The sequence below is a fragment of the Wyeomyia smithii genome, chromosome 2 (genome assembly GCF_029784165.1).
Source record: "Wyeomyia smithii strain HCP4-BCI-WySm-NY-G18 chromosome 2, ASM2978416v1, whole genome shotgun sequence".
NCBI classification, from domain to species: Eukaryota; Metazoa; Arthropoda; class Insecta; order Diptera; family Culicidae; genus Wyeomyia; species Wyeomyia smithii.
Window position 1 is genome coordinate 10,911,714 of NC_073695.1, and position 23,476 is coordinate 10,935,189.

The 23,476-nt window shown below is 40.2% G+C and overlaps 2 protein-coding genes across 3 annotated transcripts in view; one reads left to right on the plus strand and one right to left on the minus strand.

Annotated features, from left to right (window-relative positions):
* LOC129725580 (uncharacterized) overlaps positions 1-1,089 on the minus strand; it is a 7,099-nt gene extending 6,010 nt beyond the window's left edge. Inside the window, exon 1 of the mRNA XM_055681580.1 lies at positions 1-1,089. This exon is cut by the window's left edge and continues 551 nt beyond it. Within this exon, the coding sequence (XP_055537555.1) occupies positions 1-1,089 (1,089 nt within the window).
* The window catches only part of LOC129726076 (RNA-binding protein Musashi homolog Rbp6), a 1,668,991-nt gene extending 1,658,214 nt beyond the window's left edge, over positions 1-10,777 (plus strand). For both annotated transcript variants that reach the window (XM_055682685.1, XM_055682686.1), the window contains one exon: positions 1-10,777. This exon is cut by the window's left edge and continues 23,573 nt beyond it. The gene's annotated coding sequence lies outside the window, so the exon portion shown is untranslated.
* The last annotated feature ends 12,699 nt before the right edge of the window (positions 10,778-23,476 follow it).

Consider the following 23,476-nt stretch of genomic DNA (forward strand, 5'->3'; position numbering starts at 1 on the left):
AAGTTGTAGCCGACACACTTCCTTTTCCTTCTCTTGAATATCCATTTTCGCAAATTTAGCGCACATGTATAAGGGATGTTGTTCCGAACAAACGCTGCACTTTCGAGACTGGAATTGGGTAGCCCCATGGCTCGCAAATGGACGGGAAGCTGGTTGCCTCTTGAGAAAAGCATTTGAAGAAGCCTCGGTTGTATTTCCGCTAATGGTTTGCAGGACTGTAACCCTTCTTTGAATGAACGTTGTGAGATCGGGAAACGAAACCGTGTCACGAGTGGAAGAGTGCTCTTCCCAATCCCCTCTAGTCGTTGGGTCAAGCCGTGTGCTAAGCATGCGTATCAGCAAAACGTCCCAAAATTCTGTTTTTTCACCTAGCTGTTGAAGTATCTTAACGTTCGCCTCAAACTTCTCAACTAACGAGTGGAGCTCAGTCGCCGATTCACGCTTAAGCGGAGAAAATTCGAAAAGTGCATCGACATATGATTGTTTCAATCTGGCTGTGTTCTGAAAGTGCTCAACTAACAGATTCCATGCGACCGGATAGTTGTTTGCACTGAGCGGAATGGTTTGGATTAGCTTCAAGGCATCGACGGCAACAGACGAGCGAAGATAATAAAACTTTTGAATGTTGGACAAATCCTGTGACGAATGAACCAGCGAGATGTATAAATCGTGAAAGTTTAGCCAGCTATCGAGACTGCCGCTCAATATAGGTAGCTTTACATCTGGTAGGCGAATGTTCGAATTCGATGGAGCGTATTGAGCGGTTGAAATATTTGAAGGCGTTACGCTCGGTGTAGATGGCGATTTATTAACGGCAAGCAGAAAGCCTTTAACTTTATAATATTGGGATTCTATATCGGCACGTTGTTTGAGTTGATCGTCGAGGTTAGCTTCATCCAGCGATTCCAATTCGCACTGGATTTTGCTGAAATCTGTCCACAATGAAACCAGATTTTCAAGGCGCACCGGCACTTCTGCAACATCCCTGGTTTCATCGTAGCTGTCCACGAAGGTTTTAATAAGGTTGAAAGATGTGACTATGCTGCGTTGGTGCAGCTTTAGAGTTTTTTTCCGCCGTTCCGTCGACATTGTTAAATCCGGAACTGCAAACAAAAGACCACGTAGCTCAAACGAGACAGGATAAGGATGTTGGAAAGCTAATTACCTTCTTGAGGCAATTTAATGCCTTGAATAATGAATCCCAGCAAAATGGCGAAGTCCAATGGCTAACAAATCGGCAGCTATCCGGCTGGCAGGATTCCGATGATGGCGGATGAACGGAGTTCGACGTCCTATCCGGCTCGAAGGACCAATAGCGATAACTCAGGAGCTTTCGGATAATCTACCACACGAACTGACTGCTAACTTATTAACTTAATTTTTTATACTTAATTTTACAAATTCCTTATCCAATACAAATTTCTGACTGTCGTTCTTCACTGCGCTGGTGCGAGCAAACACAAAGAGAGAGCGATGACGTTTCGAAGGGCCTTTTATATCTCCTGTTGATCGATACTGATTTATCGATCTCCTCGATCGATTCCAGTTCAGTGAACAGGTTGTTCGAAGATCAAGTGGTCTAAATTTTCGTATTCGAAAACCGGTTGGAGAATACACTCTTATCGCGGGTATGCGATCAAACGCTATAACCATTTCTGAAAGTCGGGAAACCCGGGTAGGAACATTATTGGAAAAACTCAAATGATCTCCAACAATACCAACAGTTGATGAGATGAAGGTCGCAAAAAAATTTATTTCACATTCTGCTTAAAATCATTAAAAATGCAATTTTTTCCTTCAAAAAAATAATATCAATTTTTTACCGTGCCGTGTACAGGACGAAACCATCACCAATCGTTTTGATGAATTATTTCACATGTAAAATGCGATATACCCGGCGATGAATAATTATTGGGAATTCGGGTTCCTTTTTCTCCTGTGTGCAATGACTGAATCAGTTGAAGTGCTCTAAGTTGCATGCAAATGTGACTTTTTTACTAGAAAGTTTATTCAAGGGTTATTTTTAGAAGCCCATCAACTAACTTTATTCCTACGTGAACGGATCAACTGGTAGTACAAAGAAACATAAAAATAATGCTTGGAAATAGTGAATCATTCTCAGTGTACTCCTAGTGGTCTCACTTCAAGTGATCAATAACGTAGTAATGTTTGTTTGATACTTACTCCTACTTTCAAATAAGGAATCTTCTGCATAATCCACATTATCATAGAAAGAAGTTGGCGTTCGTAGTAAGGTACTGATCTTGGTCCACCGACTTTGATGGTGTAGTTTTACGAATTCACGCACGATATGGGTACTTCATGGTATCTAGGCATTCGGCCACCATGAGATAATATATTTGAAACCGTGTCATAATCGCAGTATCGGTATACGGAAAATAGAAATAGCGAATATCTTATTACTGCATCGCAGTGTCATGTTAAATGTTCAAGCTGTTGCACTGAGTAAGTCATACTGGGCACAATTATAAAAGCGCACCCGAAATTTCTGGTAAATTACAATTTATGTGTTTAAACTAGAACGCGGTTGAACGAGTCCGTTGATACTTTTGACGTAGAGCTACGTCTACGGGGAAGCATCTGAGGGGGTGTGAAAGTATCCCGGGAAACAGTTAAATATGGGCATAAGCAAAGCAAGGTGCTACATTCCAATTCGGAACTCGACCATATGTTTATTATACACCAACTTCGCAGCCAACTGATGAGTGTACAGAACAATTACGAGCTAGCCTAGTCCTAACAGTCACTATTTCCGAGTCGAGACTCAAACCTACGACGACTGGCTTGTTAGGCCAGCATCGTACCTCGAGACCAGCTGGTAGATCTACATGACCATATGTGACCTAATACATATGCGTACTTCCTAAATCGAAATTATGCCCAGAGATCTGGAATTGACTTCCAACGCAATTAAATCCATGGTGGCAAGTTCTGAGTTTAGAAAAACCGCAATAAAAGGTCAACTTTCACCCAATATGGTTATTTCCGGAACCAGAATTATGCCCGGAGATCAGAAATCGACTCCAAATACCACATTGATCCCAACTTGGGTGTTGATGGAAAAACCCATCGCTCTTTTTATGGAAGTTAAGGTGGAAGTGTGTTGAAGCCACAAATGGCCGACTTCCAGTCAAGGAATCCAAAAAATAACACTTGGCAGTGTTGCCAAATATATTGTGTTTGCGTTTGAAAAATTAAATTGCGTTTTTCGGCAAATTAGTATATTAGGATTTGTATTCTGATCATTTCATCGTATTGCTGAGAAAATTTTACATACAAAACACCTATCTCTCAGAGGTATTATAAGTAAAATTCGAGTTACAGCATTTTTAAGATATGAAGTTCAATTTTCTCTGGTTCCAAGCATTCTTCTCTTAAAGTTAATTTATATCTCCAAATATTTCAAATCAGTGGATCTAAAATATCCGGAGATATAATATTTTATTTAAAGGTTGCATTTAAAAAAAAAATGTAACGATCAAAAACAATTTTTTTTATGAGGCTGTATTGCCAGATTTTTTTGCATTTGAAAAATTTAATTGCGACGAATGGGTATAGTTTGATTTCGAAAACGTCAATTTTGTCGTGTTTCCTGAGAATTGTTTTCAAGAAAAACACCTATCACTCAGAGGTATATAAGAGCAATAGTTGATGTATAGCATTTATAAGAAATGAAGTCAAATTTCCCCTGATTTGCTTATTGTTGCCTATTACTTTAAGGATTGCTAATAAATTGCCAGAAAAACATTCATCATTAAAATAACCTTAGAACTTGAAAACTTTAAATTAATAAAAGAAAACTACTTGATATCCAAGCAACTGGTAACACTTCCGGTTTAAATTTATAAGCTTTCTGAATTCCTTGGCTTTCCATTATCAACAGTTTCAGAGACATAAAAGTCAATAAGAGACATAAAGCGCAATAAAAATGGCCCTTCCAGAGGGTCTCGAGGTATCATGCTAACCTAACAAGCCAGTCGTCTAAGGTTCGAGTCTCGGCTCGGGAGGGACTGTTAGTGTCAGTAGAATCGTAGCGCTAGTCCCGCAATTGTCCTGTACATTAAACAGTTGGCAGCGAAGTTTGTGCTTGGCTTGAAAATAGAATAATAGATCAAAGGCAATTTGACTTTGTTATAAAAAAGAAATGCTGTAACTTAAGTTTCGCGCAAAATACCTGATAAGAATTTTTCGTGTAAAATTTCCTCAGAAATACGATAGAAAGATCAAGTTCGAAATTGAAATACATATACACATTTTTCAAATACGCAACTTCGTTTTTCAAATGCAAAATTAGTATATCTGACAACACTCCTTTTTGCATTTTGATTTTTTGACAATTTTTTTCCAAAACATAATTTCTAGAATATCTGTTGATATAGCATATCCGAAGATATTTGAAAACATAGAAAAGAAAACTGCTTAAAACCTAAGAAATTGGACTTTATACAGGGTGTCACCGTGAAAGTGATACACTTTATTAATGCCATGAAATTAAAACAGATGAATATTTCTTCTCTGAATATTGTTTATTATCATGGGATAGCAGTAAAGTTACAGTTGATTCAGTTCAATTTAAATCTTTCGCCTTTGCATTTGATTACGGCCCGCAAATGCTTCTGAAAACTATCACAAGCTGAACAACTTTGACCGGTATTTCATCCCAGATTATCACCAAACGGTACTTAAAGGTGTTCAAAGTCATGTGTTTTACTTCACACAGCTTTTTAGTATGTACCCCCAAATGTTGAAGTCCAATCGATTAAAATTGAGAGAGAATGTGCCAGAAGTACTGATAGAGAGGCACAAGGCAGCAAGTGGTCTTTAAGGTGAAACGATGTTGAAGCCCCAAAAGGCCGAATTCGAGCCACCACGTTAAATTACCAAATGCACAAGACTCGGAAATAGTAAAGCGTTTTTACTATTTTTTCTATTTTTAACAACGGCTTTTACCCGTTAACACTCAAGTTTATTAAGCTGACATTATGTGAAGTAGGGAAGCGAAAAATAAGCGAACTGGATATATGATACAGATTTGGAAAAACATTTCCAAATATTATATATATTATAAATTATTATTATTATTTTTCTAAATCTGTATCATATTTCCAGTTCGCTTACTTTTCGCTCTCCCTACTTCACATACTGTCTGCTTAATGAACTTGCGTGTTAACGGGTACAAGCCGTTGTTAAAAATAGAAATTTAGATCGAAAAATTTAGCCGTACCGAACACCTTCCGTTGTTGTGTCGCACTTGCAAGCACGACGCAGACTGACTTTGGTCTCGATCACACTGGTCTATAAGAGTTATCAGCATCAGCTGACTCTTCTATGTGTGATGAGACATTCCTTTCAGTCTATAAATAACGCTTGCACAGCAGTGTGTGTAGTTAGGGATGAGCAATGGAATAAGTCGGCAGTGGAATGTGATACGATATAGATTGTGGAACAGTACCACCGTCCCGCGTAGTTTAATTGATCAAAACACCATGCCGGAGACAGGGAGATCGCGGGTGCATGTGAAAAAAATACACAATGGTACACAATGGTTACGGAGTCCGCAGACAGAATCAATTCGTTCGTTTGACTTACGTATTTTTATTCTCAGCCTCTTCTTAATGAAGTGAAATAAAAATAACTTATAACTTATAATCTTATGGTTTTTATGGTAATCATATTCATGAGACAAATTTTCATTCACCATCAGCAGCAGCATTGCAGTTCTTCCTTAATTGCACGCGAACAGAAGTCGTGTACCGCTGCAATAATAGACGACGAGAAACCAGCGGCATTCTGCTCCACAGATACTGTACGGTACCGTTGCTTTTACCAGCATGTTTTCTTTCAAGACATCAGCTTTTACCTTCGAGACTTCAAATTAGTCTAAATTCATGGAAGCAAACATAAATTGATCTTTCGGAACGGAGAGACTCTGTTTTTTTTTTCTCTTTTTTACAGAGAATATCACAGCTGGCATGTGATTGGTTTATTGTTCGCGTAAGTGTAAAGGACAAACTTCTTATCAACTTTTATTACTGCGTAATAAAATAATCTGACGGAACATTTACCAGTTTCATTTCCAATTTTGTAAAATGCATTCCAGTATAAAAAAACAAAGACGTAGTTCCACGTCAGTAAAATTTTCAACGAAAATTGGAGATTTTGTCAGAAAAAAGGGGAGAATCTCTTATTCCATTGGCACCAAAGTTGGATTTTTTGCATAGTGACCTTTTATGAACATTTCCCCAAATTTTGGCCCATTTTCTCTTTTTTTACCACACTTGAGATGAAGTGACCCATATGTTGTATATATTTTAATTTAATTTAGAATCCAAAATATCACAGCACATACGCTACATACAATTGATATGTCATAAACTATTACCTTTTACGACAAAACTCTGCACCGATAAATCGCCGCTCGAGTGATCTACAGTTATGACGTACCATATCGGTCACTAGCATACGCACTTTATCTAACGATATTCGGTTAGTCTACGAGCAGCAATCAGTGTCACAGCCCCCGGGACGGCGAGGAGAAGACAAACGGAGCCATACATTGCCCGTATTATCAAAGCGATTTAGAGTGGCCGCCTCCTGCCTGGAACGGGCTTCTTGTCACGGCACATTGCGAGATCGTCAACGCAGAGACAAATTGTGCCCCTTTGACATTTCCTCGGGAGGAAAACCATTTTTCGTTCCCGACCACCACTGCTGATTGAATATCGCCTTCAAACGTTAACAATGGCCGGCTTTTAAAGTTATCGCTGGGAGGGAGCGTAAATAGGAGCAGAGAATGTGCACATGAAGGGTCCCCCCATGAGGGTGTACAGGGATAGAAGAAACGATCCAATATCTTAATCGCTTATCGGTCCTTTCAGTGCAGAGATAGAGCAGAGCGACGGAGAAAGAGATAGTTGTAGATTCCGTCTTAAAAGAAGCAATATCTTCAAATAAAATTGTTCAAATCCGGTGCCGCATTGTTTATCTTTCGAATGTAGCGGGAGGCAGCCTGTCATGCCAACGTACGGATAAACCCATCCTCAGTCGAAGCGGAGGACAATGGAAGATCTGCTTCGGACGTCCGTCGCAGCAGAAGACGGAGAAGCTGCTGCCAGCAAGGTTGGATACCTTTCGGAATGGTTCCTCATGAGATATTAATGGCGTTGGGTTTGATTTCGCACGCAAAAAAAAAGTCAATTTCGGTGATGGACTTTTGCTGAAAAGGCCGATAAGTGCCATTTACCAGAATTTCGAAAGCAGCCAACCGGAACCGGAACCGTGTGTGCGTGTGTGAGGTGTGTCGGTGTGTGTGTGTGTGTGTGTGTGTTTTTTTCCGGCAGGAAAGGATGAAAAGGAACACTCTGGTCGAAGATTACTGCGGCAGAAAGCTGCCTAATTTAATTGTACAGGCGTTGGTTTCGGAGCTGTTGAGCTTGACAGGACACGATACGGCTTTTAGAAATGATGTAATTGGATGTGTTTTAAATCCCATTCTTTTGTTGTAGGATACAAGCATCACTCGCTGATACTTGTATATGACGTGTTATCATTTGCTCGAATTTTTGAAGAATTAAGCCACTTTCCTAGAAATATCTTCGAACAAAATCTTGCTTCCATTACTTTGTTGTGTGTGATGCAGTAACCACACCAATAGAACCAGAACCACATACTAAAACTTTCATATTTTCATACTCCAACGCATCGTAGATTATGTTGCTTCAAGAGGATAAAACAAAAATCACGAACTTGATATGGGGGTAAAAAAGAGCAAACTAAACTTCTGCCGCCATCCGTCCTGCCTCCTGCTGCTAGCGGCAAAGGATGATTGATGGTAAAACGATAGCTGGAGCTCGCGCTGCGGTCGCTGTAAATAATCCGGAATTTCGAAGCAAGTTTTTTCCCTCTTTCTCACTCGTATACACAATCAAGATTCAGAAAAGTGAAAGGATTGGACCAACAAAAAAAAAACCTAAACTGTACGTTCGTCAAGATATAAGTATACCCCCTCTGCCCTTCTTCCACGATGAAAAACGAACAAAAAAGTACGAATAAATCAGATCCAAATTTTAATAACAAATATAAAGCCACCCCAAACCTCTAAAACTTTATGATTGATCGACAGATTAATCGCATTCGACGACCGCCAGTTTGTTCCGATCGGACGAGGCCCGCCAGCATCTGTTTGACGAAAGCATCGCAAACGTCAGATTCAATGTTTAACCCGACTTTGAACCGAAAATAACGACAATATATCACTTTTCTATACAAGCGTGGATGTGGTTTAGCCACTGTTCGTAGAACAGCAAGCAGTTTTCTTCTTTTCGTTTTCGTAACGACTTAGCATTTTTTTAGTTTTTCACCCGAAAGGATTTAGGAAAACGGTCTATGGATTGACCGTGGGAAAGGGAACAGCTGTGACACGTTTTTAGTGAAACGATTGAAAAGGCCAAACATCAAAAGTTCAAACTGGTAGTTTAGTTCAATTTTATAGACTTTTTTCAGTGCTTAGTGGAGAAATGTAATGTATTTAGTTCAGAATTGTAGCTTTCAGGTGAAAAGAAAAAATAATCTCCTCTGATGATATTGCCTTACGCTAATTATGCAAAAGTTGAAAATTTCGACTTGAAACAAAAAACAATTAAACTAAATCAACGTGTGACAAAAAAATGTAACTCGTATAATTATCATTAGAACTTACCCTACTTACAGTCTATCATGACGAACACATCCAGTTGTTCTTGATAACACACATCCGCTTTTCTCAGCTCAAATGACTAAACACCCGTGTTTTTCGTCAGTAGTAAGTGCTATGCAACAAATAAATCTTGTCAAATTTCAAAAGAATCAAATCATTGTTGACAGAATAACTGATAATAGATAGCGTACGAAAAGAAATTGAACAAATAATGCGCTGGCGCATTTCCTGTCACAATACTGGTCATAGTAGGCTCTTAGCCAAAGCTGCTTTCCGTCTAGCATTCGGAGCCTTTTCGCCATATTCTCAGTGTCATAATCAACCCTACTTGGAGCTTTCTATTGGTAGTCGAAACCCTAAGCTACAGTGCCAATAAATGGCAAGTAATTTGTCCGTTACTGGGATATTATTTCCATTCTAACATCAGACAAGTTGGCCCGACATTTGCGTCAATCATTTTACATTTTGACAGGTCAAAATGACCAAACTGGAATAGTCGAACACATATTGAACGGCGGAAAGCAGCTAACTAGTTTGAATTCAATTTCATCATTAAGTAAAACAGTAATAATGTGATTTGTAGAAGTAAATCGGATGCTGAAGAGATCCTAAAACAATATTTGTAACTGTGTCAAAATCAATGCAAAAAGTTTTGTATTGTTATTTGTTTCAGCAATTTGTTTTTATCTCATTCTTCGAGAATTATTTTATAGAAATATGTACTCCCATAACTTATTACATAACAAAATTACGAACCTTGAAATGACAAGAAAATAAAAAACAGTAAACATCATTACAACATGAAATAACCACACAAACAACTCCAAACAGGTTAACCGATATGGAATCCAAACATAATTACGGCTCAGTTTAGCATATCAATAGCATAATAAACGCGGCATAGCACGTGCCAGATAATAATTGCATTAGCGAACTGTATCGTATAATTTTTCATCCCAAATCGTTTCAATTGAACCCCAGCTTTTACACGTGTATATTGAAAAATGAATTCTATTCTTAGTGAATGATTAGATCCCAACTAAGAAGAAGGGACGAACAGGAACCCCGTTTATCGTAAATTCTAAGTGTAAACTCAATGTATACCTATTCGATAACATTCCAGATCGATCGTCGTTGAAATTTAAAAAAACTCTACCATGATGAAAATAAACTACTGCTTTACACGTCAGCAAAAAAAATAGATATATAAGGAAAAACAGAAGCTAAAGTTGAAAAAACGAGAACTTTAAAAAAAAGTATATTTTGATTTAAGAATTACACACAAGCTTAAAGATAAGGAAAAAAATGTTAAATAAAAACAACCTACGAATCATTTTACATAGGAACGTATAACGAAACTGATTTCTAAGTGAATTTAAGAAAGAAAAAAGCAATTAGAACAGTTTCCTTCATCTGTACATACTCCTCTAGTAGAATAAATGAAAAAATACTATACTCACCATTATTAGCAAAGAGGTACTTTTTTTAACAATATTGGAACAGAACTAAACACAGCTGTGACGTGTTGCTGCTGGAAAACACCGGAAGTGAAGTGAAAATATTCAAATTACCTAGAAGGTATTGTTCTTCATGTTAAATGAAAACCCATCTGCTGCAACAAAGTTTATACGAACCACTGTATAAAGAGCAGGTACACACACACACACACCAAGCTGCAAACATGAAAAACCAGTAGTTGATATTCTAACAATCTCCAAAATTAGACAGAATGATATCCAAACGAGGTGAGCATAAAAAGGCCGTATCTAGACAAAGAAAAAAGAGAACAAAACAAAAAATATAGAGCAACCGAGAAGCCAATATATATATTGAAGAAGAAGAAAAAATCATGCTAAACAAATAATCATAACAAACTAATATGAAAAGGTTCACAACGTGCCGCAACAGAGTATGGGAATAATGCTTAATAATGACTCGAACCGTAAACGTAACTGTAAAATGGAGATGAATAAAAACAGAGAGAGGCAGAGCTACTGAGGAAGTGGACGTACGCAAAAAGTATATGGAAATAAATATGGAAAATCGTTTGAAAACAAACAATCCGTTGTTTTATTTCTCTTAGTTTCTGTATTGTTAGTGAATTCTCACAACAAAAATCAAAGAAGTTCGTAACCGGACATTAGAATGTGAACTCGAATACAATACGATCCATTCCTACAAATCTGGTTCAGTTTACTTCATACTGCTTACGTGATGTCGGTTCTCAAGTTGACGCAATATACACTAATCTCAGAGCTGCCTTCGATAAAGTTAGGCATAAAATATTGCGTATAAAATCAAATGAACTAGAAGTCTCCGATTATTTTATCAGTAGGTTGAGGTCCTATCTCTCGGAAAGACGACTTTATGTCAAGATCGAATCAGAAAGCTTCTTTAACATATCAGGGGTTCCACAAAGAAACAATGTTGATCCACTTCTACTTCCCATATTTATCAACGAGCTGTACACGCTGTGTTAGTAAAGTGCCATCCTCGATGCGTCAAGTTTGCATTTCTTGATTCTGCACCACATTCAAAATCTCTGCAAAATCTCTGTCGCACTTTGTTGGTGATAGACTCCCGTCCTGCATGGCCGAACTTTTAATAATAATGGACCAGGAGATTACGTGTGATCTGATGGCCCTTCGGCAGCACTATTGGGTAACGCAGTTTGAAAACCGTAACAGTTGATACCGAAACTTGTAGAATCAACAATCAGTTTTTTTAACAAAGTTTTCACTTTGTCCGGATATGCTCTTTTAGCAACGCTCTCTTTGCTACTTAATGTTCTTCCGGTAGCTTCCTTAGAACTTATGCTTTAACCGTTGACGATGTTGGAACTTCTCTCACTTTATCTTGTCGCTTCGCCCGCAGATTTTTGTCACACATGCCAGCGTTTTGACAAGCACGTTCCACTTAGAAAATCTCATTATGTCCACCAACAGCTGGAATGATGCTCGCATCTCTTATTCGACATTCGGTTTCGTGAGTTGCTGAAATGGCCTCTCAGCTTCTGACTTGTATAAAAGTTTTGAACCTTGGAACTTAGAACTGTCCGGCTCAAGCAACGGACCATTGCTCCATTTCGCAACATTTAGTTAAGTAGGCCCCACCGCCACTCCGATGGCCGCTACCGGCTGATGATCTCTCCAAACCGAAATGTTACGAGAGACTTATGTTTCCTTTGATCGACAAAAACCCATGAGTGACCGGTGCGTGAGTTCGTTCAGTAGAACACTTGTTCTACGTGCAGACTATGATTGTCTGCCGCCATCAACTCCAGCCGCGGGATCGACACTTGCTTGATCGGTGCGACTTTTTATTTAGATTGCACCGGCGCACATCGGGGGACATCCCCAGCTAGGATGCGGAAGTATCCTACGCAGCCGTATGCGTTCTCGCTGGCATCTTCGTAACTGTACAAGATATACAAGCAAGACCGTCGCCAAAGTAGTATCGCGGGGTCTTTACCGCTTCTTCAGCCCTCAAGTAACTCGTCCACCATTTTCTCCAGGGCTTCTCCGTCGATGACTTGGTCCCATTCACAACCTTTTCTTCAGAGAATCGGTGCCAATAGTCCTTTGAATGAACGAATCTTGCCTCGCTTGCTCGCTGGACGGCATTTTCGACAGTGTTCGGGCTGCCGAAGCAATCGGCTACATAGTGCTTGAGGACGATTGCATCAGAATGCTGGGCTGGGAACTGCTCAGTGTATTTCCGAGGATTCTTGTCCTTCACGAACATCGTCATACTATGAAAGCAGATGGCTCCGAAAATGACGAAAACCATCACGAAAATTTTGTTTTGCCCCGGGCCCCCCAGCACCCAAATCCAGCCCTGGTGACAGTGCAGTTTTCTGGTCAAATAACAGTTTTCCAACGAATACGATGTCTCTTTGCTTGAAAAGCCACCGTCGAAACACTCTTATTCCCATTGAATATCTTGACCGGTATTATTCATAACAGGATGACAGGATCGAATCCTTGAAGAAGTCGCTGTGGATGTTACAGGCACGGTGCAATAGGATATTGTGGCGTTCCTAGTAACCTTCTGCGATACAGCGAATATTCGGCATGAACTTCGTTTTTCCGTGAGCATTGAGGCATATTTGACACAGCTCCCATTTGTTAAACGCTCCTTACCATTGCGCATTGTAGTATGCTGAGTTTGCAAAAGTTATCACAGTTCCGTCACCGATGTCACTGGCCATTTATATTATATCCAGTCGATTTTCGTTCTCGCAGGCAACTTATTCCCGGATGAGCATCGGGTTTACCAAGTGGTCTATCAATTTTGAAGCTTCGAGGTGGTCACAGAGCAATTGGACGAGATGAACGACGACAGCTTGTCCGATTTCGGTTACTTTCGAAAGGCATTTGAAAGTTGCTCGGGACGACCATACAGCATACGCAGCGTCTCCATTACTTGAGGTACGGCATCTGGCAATAGAAGACGACTACTGACCGCATCCCCCTTCTAGTATATCTGAAGACGGGCAAAATTTTCCAAGTTCGAAAATCCACACGCCTAGTCCATGAGATATTTTTTTTTCTTCATCTATAGTTTATTTGACACGACACAAATACAATTCAATGTTTAACGGCGCCAATTATATCTGGTAGCTTACTTTCTAAAGTATCCTAATAACTAAAAGCAAATTTTTTATCCTCTGAAACTAAATCTAACTTAAAGCTAGAATATTTTGCATTAAAAGCACAGGTTTGCTGTTTGATGGTTTTCATTGCCATAGGTAAGCAGCATATTAAATTTGTTCCGCTGCTGGGCCAAGATATTACGGACTGGCATATTGGGTTGTTTCCATCGGGCCTTAAGAGTATCGTGCGGGTCTGATTGATCCGGGGTCTTAACGTGTTCTTGTCGTTTGGTTGGATGTAGGCCGAAGGGGATAGGACTAAACTGGGGCGTGGATGGATTTCAGGAAAACGTATATAAGGGACATGTAGGATAGGTCACGGCACGCCAAGACATCACGAACAGGAACAGCTGGCTGCCTACCTTCGGCCTGCAGGGAAGCTATTAATCTAGACCTGGCGTCACGGTGTACAGGGCATGACCAAACAACGTGCTCTATGTCGTGATAACCTTCACCACAGGCACAGATACCACTCTCCCCGGGCCCAACACGACGGAGATGCGCGCCAAATCTATAGTGATTGGACATAAGCCGGGACAGCACGCAAATGAAATCCCGACCTGCATCCAACCCCTTGAACCACGGGTTCGTCGATACCTTGGGGATTATGGAATGTAACCACCTTCCCCGTTCCCCCTTGGTCCAAGAATTTTGCCAACTGATGATCGTATTCTGACGTACAAATGCGAAAAAATCATTAAAGGCAATTGGTCTTTCATAAATATCACCGTTTGTTGCGCCCACCTTAGCCAAAGAGTCCGCTTTCTCATTACCCGGTATCGAGCAGTGAGAAGGGACCCACGCTAAGGTAATCTGAGTAGATTTTTCGGATAAAGCACTCAGATGTTCCCGTATTTTCCCCAGGAAATACGGAGAGTGCTTAACATCTTTCATCGATCGGAGAGCCTCAATGGAACTGAGACTGTCCGTAAAGATGAAATAATGGTCCGTGGGCATTTTTTCGATAATCCCTAGGGTGTACTGAATTGCAGCTAATTCTGCGACGTAAACAGAAGCAGGATTATCGAGCTTATAGGAGACGGTTAAATTGTTATTGAAGATACCGAAGCCAGTGGACCCATCAAGAAGTGATCCGTCAGTGTAGAACATATTGTCGCAGTTGATGTTTTGATATTTATTGGAAATAATTTTAGGGATCTGCTGCACGCGTAAATGATCCGGGATTCCACGAGTTTCTTCTATCATGGATGTATCGAAAAACACAGTAGAATCAGAAGTATTTGATAAGTCGACACGATTTGGAATATTCGAAGAAGGGTTAATATTTTGGGACATGTGATTGAAATACAATGTCATAAAACGGGTTTGAGAATTAAGTTCGATTAACCTTTCAAAATTTTCAATCACGGGACGGTTCAAAACCTCACATTTGATAAGAATACGAGAAGACTCCAGCTAAGACCTCCAAACTCATCGTATGGGTCGATTGCATGCAACCCAAGGCGATACGCAAACAACGATATTGTATTCGCTCCAGTTTGATCAAATGTGTGTTTGCTGCGGAGCGGAAGCAGAAACACCCGTACTCAATAACAGACAATATCGTTGTTTGGTAAAGCCTTATAAGGTCTCCTGGATGGGCTCCCCACCATTGTCCGGTTATTGTACGAAGAAAATTCACTCTTTGTTGACATTTTTTTCATCAGATACCTCACGTGACAACCCCAGGTGCCTTTAGAGTCGAACCAGACACCAAGATATTTGTGTACCAAAACCTGAGAAATCGTTTTACCCATTAATTGTGTTTGAAGCTGAGCAGGTTCATGCTTCCTAGAAAAAACTACTATCTCAGTCTTCTCCGGAGAGAATTCGATACCTAGCTGTAAAGCCCAAGCAGACAAATTGTCCAAGGTATCTTGCAATGGTCCTTGCAAATCGGCAGCTTTGGCTCCTGTAACAGAGATTACACTGTCGTCTGCAAGTTGTCTTATCGTGCATGAATTTGCCAGACATTCGTCGATGTCATTTACATAAAAGTTGTAGTGCAAAAAATTGTTCAAAATTGGAGAAAATTCTTGTCGGTGAAGTTTACCCGAAAGAATGTCAATAGAAACGGAATCAAAAGCACCCTTAATGTCCAAGAACGCAGACGCCATTTGTTCTTTGCGAGCATACGCCAGCTGAATATCTGTTGAAAGCAACGCAAGACAATCATTCGTCCAGCGGAAGGTGGCACGGCGGAAGCCAAATTGAGTATCTGATAGTAGACCATTTGATTCGACCCAATGGTCTAAACGACGGAGTATCATTTTTTCCATCAATTTCCGGATACAGGATAGCATTGCAATCGGCCTATAAGAATTGTGATCAGAAGCTGGTTTCCCTGGTTTTTGGATGGCGATCACCTTCACTTGCCTCCAATCCTGCGGTACAATGTTTTGCTCCAGGAACTTATTGAACAAGTTCAACAAGCGCCTCTTGGCATTACCGGGTAGATTCTTCAACAAGTTAAATTTGATTCTATCTAACCCAGGCGCGTTATTGTTACAGGACAGGAGGGCAACTGAAAGTTCTGCCATCGTAAAAGGTGATTCTATCGCGTCGTGGCCCGGAGACGCATCGCGAACAATATTTTGCTCAGGAACAGAGTCCGGACATACTTTCCTGGCAAAATCAAATATCCACCGACTTGAAGACTCCTCGCTTTCGTTGATCGTTAGGCGATTCCGCATTTTTCGGGCTGTGTTCCAAAGAGTGCTCATCGATGTCTCCCTCGACGTTTCGTTTACGAACCGGCGCCAATATCCACGTTTCTTTGCTTTAGCCAAACTTTTAAGCTTGGTATCAAGCTCCGAATACCGTATATAGTCGCCAGGTATACCTCCCTTCTGGAAGGCCAAAAACGCGTCGGATCTTTGCGTGCAGACATCGGAGCACTCTTGGTCCCACCACGGAGTGGGAGGCCGTTCCTTGATCGTTACGCCGGGATATTTCTTCGTTTGGGCTTGCAACGCGGCGTCGAGAATCAAGCCCGCGAGGAGGTTGTATTCTTCAAGTGGTGGATGATGTTGAATCGACTCGACCGCTTTTGAAATCATTTCCTCGTATAACTTCCAATCGACATTCCGTGTGAGGTCATACGGAATGTCAACTGGTCGCATGCGAGTTGGCCCGTTATTAATTGAAATAAGAATAGGCAAATGGTCGCTACCGTGAGGATCGAGGATTACCTTCCATGTGCAATCCAACCGTAGCGACGTCGAACATAAGGATAGATCCAAAGCGCTTGGGCGCGCTGGAGGTTTCGGGATACGTGTCATTTCACCGTTGTTCAGAATAGTCATGTCGAAGTCATCGCAAAGGTTATAGATTAAAGAGGAGCGGTTATCATTGTAAGGGGAACCCCAAGCCACGCCATGAGAGTTGAAGTCTCCCAAAATCAAACGTGGCGAGGGAAGAAGTTCTATTAAATCAAAGAGCAGCCGTTGCCCAACCTGTGCTCTGGGAGGAATATATATTGAGGCAATACAAAGCTCTTTACCTTGTATTGTCATTTGACATGCGACAACTTCGATGCCTGGAATCGAGGGGAGGTTAATACGATAGAAAGAATAGCACTTTTTAATCCCTAAAAGTACTCCTCCATATGGGGTGTCTCGATCAAGGCGGATAATATAAAAATTATGGAAGTTGAGATCAGTATTCGAAGTAAGCCAAGTTTCACAAAGGGAAAATGCATCGCACCCAAGTAACAATCTAAATGCTTCAAAGACTTAGGATTGTTTTGTTTTTGGTTTATGTCGACTTGAATTAAAGTCATTAATTATATGTTGGTTTTATTTGATAGCCATGAAATATGATCCGCAAGTATCATTTACAGCCATACTATGCCAACCGTTATATACATGAAGTTGTATGATAGTCCCTCTGATGACAAAATAAAACTAAAAACCTGCAGACTATAACTATGGATAAAATATAACTTGATGATCGTAACTTAGGCAAATTAATACCATGATAGGCTTGCTTGGTTTTATATATGCTATATTTTGATCAAACTAAGAGAATGAGTTATGATCAAGAATTTAGAGTGCGTTCGAGGGTTTATTTGAAAACAATATGTCGCCTTGAATAATATAATGCAAAATTATGAAATTCAATCCTTTATCAGCATTGTATTTTACAATATCACCTATACCACAGAGCAGATTTGAAATTCGCATGATATATGAAGTCATACATTTACCGAAATGTGACAAATCATGGCATTCATTTACTTATTACCTTAGTTCACAGGAATTAAATTTTGATTAAATATTTATTTACTACAAAATTACGGCGGTGCGCAGTAATTTTGATAAAATTTGTGGCTAGTTTTACCATAAATATTTCACGACATGTGTTTTTACATGCACGAAAACAATTTGAATGATTATAATATTTAATCATTATAGAGAGAGAACTCACACATTTCTGTTCTCACGACACTGTCGGAAAATAAACTTGTCATTGAGAAAAGAAAGCCAAGATCAGATTTATTGCTTGACACTAAATTTGGAGAATATATCTTAGTTAAAATTTCGAGGTCATTCTATGGCGAACAAGTCGGCCTGTTGAAAACATCTGGTCCTATGGTAGAGCGCATATGAAGTGTTGATGACTTCAATAAAGCTGGGCCAACTAGCCGTGACACATGTTTATAGCTGTTGTTAGTGGGTTGTTATAACTGCGTGGTCGGCATTGAAGGTTTTATGTTTTGGTTGTATCTAGCGCTAGAAAACTTAGATATAACCTATTTTGTTACTTGGGCATTTGTTTTTATTTATCAAAACTTTAAACGAATCAATTTTTGGTAAAATACTTCTACAATTCCACTGTAAGACAGAGATAGAACCCTTCATATACGCAGTTGAATCAGGCATCGAAGGATACAATCGCTGCAAGGAGGGGCCATTGGGCAGTCAACTGCTTCAAAAATGATCTAACTGTTGGGAGGAATGCTGTAAAAAAATTTTTAATTGGATCGGGTACATTGAAATTTTCCAAAATCTAGTCCACAATGTCAGAAAATTTCACTAATCCAGAGTTTGTTTCATCAACTGGATGTGCAAAAGGAACAACTGGGGTTTAAGGTGTTCCTGGCAGTGCTGGGAACTCTTTCTGGGACTTTAAATTTGCAAGCCCAGGAGGAGTTTGCTTCGGTTTTTCCGCAGCACTGTTTGGTTTGTTCGTACTTTTCATTACACTTTGGGAAATCTTAGGACCTTTACGGGGAAGTTTAGGAGAAAAAACATTTTTCCTCTTCCTAGACTCCCCTGGATTGGCATAAGATGTTCCCGCTGATGAATCGTCAGAATCGGTTTCATCAGAGGACAACAGATCAAAGGGGTTCGATGTTATGGTAGAAGTGGTCACGGTCTTCTTCAGCATCTCAGCATAAGAACGCTTTGAACGCTCCTTAAGTGACCGCTTGATTTTATCTTTCGCTGCATGTACACCGGGCATGTGGAGAGCTCATGCTGGTTTTCCCCACAGTGAATACATTTTTCAGCATTAACACTGCAAGAATCTTCCACATGAGTCTCCCCACACTTGCTACACCGTGCCTTATTGCAGCAGTAGGCGGCTGTGTGGTCTAACTGCTTGCAATTGGTGCAATTCATAACACGGGGTACATACAATCGCACAGGCAGACGAACCCGGTCGATCGAGACGTGGCTAGGGAGTGCAGATCCGGCAAACGTAACGCGAAACGAGTCTGACGGAGTGTAAACTTTTTTACCGCCGACGAGAGACATGGACCGCAATTGCTTACAATCCAAAATCTTCGCCTGTGTTTCGGTATTTTTGAAGCAACCGGTTGCGATAGCATTGGCCTGTGCCAGATCACTGACCACGACACGGAGCTTGTTAGGTCGGACCTTGGAAATTTCGGTCACGGCCTTGTACCCCTTCGTCAGGTCTTTAGAAATTTGCAGTATGTTTAATCGCTTTGAATTCACTCCTGCCTTTGGACGAAAATAAACAGTATAGCTGCCCTGTTGAGATCCGTCCGGGTAAAGCCTGGGGCGAGGGGGGACTGGAGAATGAACAGGGGAGGGGGTAACAGAAGGGTCAGGGTCAGGGGGGTTCGGGGATGGTGGCACGGGAGGCGAGGGATCTATATCCATCGCGCTAAATGTAGCGCACTAGCGCACTAGCGCCAACAAGAACACGTACCTATTTACTTCTTCCTTCCAGCAGTGGTTGTCCGATCGTTCGAAGCTGCACCCAAAGCAGCCCGCAGCACCAGTACAGCAGCACCAATACAGCCACCAGCAGTGAGCCGGGTGTGAGATCACTCAGCACAGCGACACGGCTCGACTGTCAAAAGATGGCCTTGAATTAGAAAGATCTATTCACTGTGCACAGATCAAAACTGCAGCTGGTATTTTGCACCAATACAGCCAAAGTTGCGAGCCGGGTACAGAACGTAGCGACACAACTCACAATCTAGTTGGCCTTTAGCGCGAATAATACACTCTTTTGTTTGGCTATTCGTACACACGGACCGGATTGTAACAGAACGACCACTTTGCACGTCCGTTTCTGTCGAGTGTTCAACGCGGAATGGCAAGACACTATTGATATATTTTGAAATATTTCCAGTAATTGATATAACCACAGATAACAGATATCCAAGCTTACTTTGCTTCATGTGTAAAAAGACGCAACGGTTTTTAGCATGTCGCAATACGCAGTATGGTGGCACTAAGAACACTTAGTGGTCAATGAGTCCATGAGATATTAAATAAAAGAATATTTATTCCATTTACCCTAGACGTCAATGTTTTTTATTTAATTTTTTTTATTTCTCATACTCATTTTTCAATTTCTCACATAAACGCTCACATAAACGTTTTCGACAATCTCTTCTTTGTATAAATTCCTAAAATTCTACACATGAGTTGCAACACTTTGTCAGATAAACCCCCCCCCCCTTCCAGAAACGTTACGTATTTTATGGACGTTCGCATTTCAGCCTTAGCCAAGTCATATTGGAAACAGAAAAACAATGTTTCCTGCTGTTTACAATCCAGTCTAAAATTATATATAATCGAATCATACTGTAATTGTAATTCAAAATTGAAGGTACAGCTTTGCTAGGGTTATCCGGAAATCTACGATTCAAACTTTTTTGTGCGATGTTAAAGTCGGGTATCTGAAAGCTGATTCCCAAAAATCAGACATAAAATCCGAGACATCAAGATCAAAACAATGGTCGCTGTGGTCTAAATCTCATCTAGAAAAAACTCAAAATATGCAACATGCCTTGGAAAATTTAAGATCACCAAAATATAAAGCTAGAAATTTTAAAAAATCTTACTCTCGTGATCAATGCGAAAAATTAAAATTTGGGGAGAATATAGGTTAGATACTTATAAAACCACATCCGCAAAAATTTAAATGAATTTGGGTCAAATTTTCAAATTTTCTGCTAGATATAAGTTTGGAATTACATCGCTGAGTATTGCAACACCCAGTTTGAATATTACACCACCCTTAAAAGTTTAGCTCTACCTAAAATGAGCCAATTTATAAAACTTTATCTCGTGATTCCGACAACCCAGAGAGTTGTGGTCTTCAGCAAAGTTGTTCAGGGCTTGTGGTTGGTGTACAAATTTGTATGGAAATCAGCAGCTACGCGGCGCTAATGAGTACTTTGAACTAAATTTATTTGCTGTATTCAACCACTTAGAAAGCTGCGGTCTTCAAGGTTATTCAGAACGTCTAGTGCTTTTTGTTTATGGACAGATTAGTTGGGAATGAGAGCACTAGTTTTGAATGTTATGAACTGAATTGAGAGTTCAACTATTGCAGTATTCAGCAACTCAGCGATTAAAATTTCACTGAATAAATGAAATTTAAATATATTTTTTGCATAAGTTGTTAATTGTGTGATCAATAATTCAATTTTCGAACTCTCAAAATACCCTACATTTGCTTCAATTACCCTGAGACCCTGAGCATACGTTAAATAAGCATACGTTTTGCAAGTGTTTCTTTTACGATATTTCTACGATTTATAAGCAACACGATTGGATTCATGTCTTGGGACTGAGCTGGCCACTACATGTTTATTCTGTTCGATATCATCCAAATATCCACGAGAAAGCTTCAAAGAGTGCAACTTGCTAGGATATTGTAATCGAGAGATGAATTAAGAATCAAGAGCTATGTGCATGCTAGGGCCTCATAGCGGCCGATTCCAGCAGTTATCTGTCCATCAACTAACACAACATTGCTAAAGAGCGCAATCGTGAGATAAGTTAAGGTCAAAATACGACTAATTTCATGCTGACTAGCGCCACGTAGCGGTGGAATCCTGCACTAAACCGTGGTGCTAAAATTTTTGCGGTGTGCTGCAATAGTCAAACTGAGTGTTACATTTTCACTTTTTTTATTCACTTTCACTATTTAATTCTATCACTTGCAATACTCAGTGAGTCGATTGATATTATTGACATTGTTCCATTAGTTTCTGAGGTGCTTCGACTGTATAATGGCCAAATATCACCTTATATGACTTTTTTCGGGACCGAGATGATGGCCTATTTTGGAAATGTTGTTTTACATCTCAGCTTCCGGCTTGCGGACTTCCATCGTAGATTCTTAATTTCCTCTGCAGGGTGAGCTTTCAACACTGGTTTTGTGATCTGAAAGATTTTGTATCTATTGATGCAGGGACTGGCAATCGCATTACTTGGAACTGAAATTTCGATTTGGGGTTTTAACTTTATCGGCTTAAGGATTTTGAGGTTACGTATTGATACTTGTGGATGATGCCGAGGATCTCTGGGTCTCTAGTAGCAACAAGTATTGTATTAACACTTCCGATATCCCTTCCTGTATTGATCTGCACTGGGCGTGGCCAGCTACGTTGTTAACCAGTAAGAAGAAAGATTACCGGAAATTGTACACTGAAAATGGCTTGCTACTCCTAGGCACCATTTTGACAGTTCTTTGTGCAATTTCAGCTGATTCTGATCAATCGCGGGCAACACACGGGCGATCAAATATGCTATGCTTAAGAATTTCAAGGTTCCATATATAAGATGTTGATCTCAGAATTTCATCTTATCATATCCAATCACTGCTCATTCATACATATCAAATTTCAAATTGGCATCTATGGTTGAATTCCTGCCTTTTGGCATCATCCCGTTATACTAATGAAACTAATAGAAAGTAGAAATTTAACAGAGAAATAATAGGAGTCAAATATGACAAAGCAGAGATTTCAATGAGCAAAAATCTGAAATAAGAAATAAAATAAGAAACCATCCACATTCCACGTGGACAGCTGAGCTCGTTATTACAAACTACAAAATGTACCTGAAGACAATAATTATTCAATAAAGTTTCATCCATCTGATCCAACTTTTTACTGTGCAATCATCAGCTTCAAAACAGACGTAAAAATTCTATATGGATGGTATAGCACTTAAGAGCATTGAAACAAAACTTTTCATTTGCTGCTAACCATAGAATTCGCCCTCTCCCCTCAGTTAACGGGCAATCATGTCTCACAAATCCGGAATTATAAGCGGTTCAACGTTTGCATTCATTGGCACGACCTTCGCCAGTCAATTAAATTCCTCCATGAAGCCAAATAAACCATCGTTTAATAGTCACATAAATTATTAAAACCTAATCATTTCGTTTCGCCCAGAGCAAACGTTTTTCTACTTCCTCGATCCGGTTCTCGCATCTGTCGCTTCGTCCTTCGTTCCGAGCAGGAGCGTCCGATATCCCATTCGATTTGTGGAATCGTAAGTACATGAAACTTTCATAATACGGTCTCCGTTTCTATAATCTGTTTACCAGCTTTCAGGATCAACTTCCGGTGCGCTTTTTTTCGGGCTCATGCAAAGGCGTGGAAAGGGGTCGGATGTGCCCTTTCGGATCTGCTGGATCCGACTCCATTGAACGACGGGACTGTGTGGTGAAAAAGGTATGGCCGATAACGGTTTACCTTCTCGTGCTGCTTCCTCTCGGAATAGGAGGATCAGCATGGGTAGTGTGCACTCGATGCTGCTCGAGGCTGCTGTGTTCCAGGAACCTCACCAACGCACGACACCGGCAGCAGAGGGTCAACCGGATGG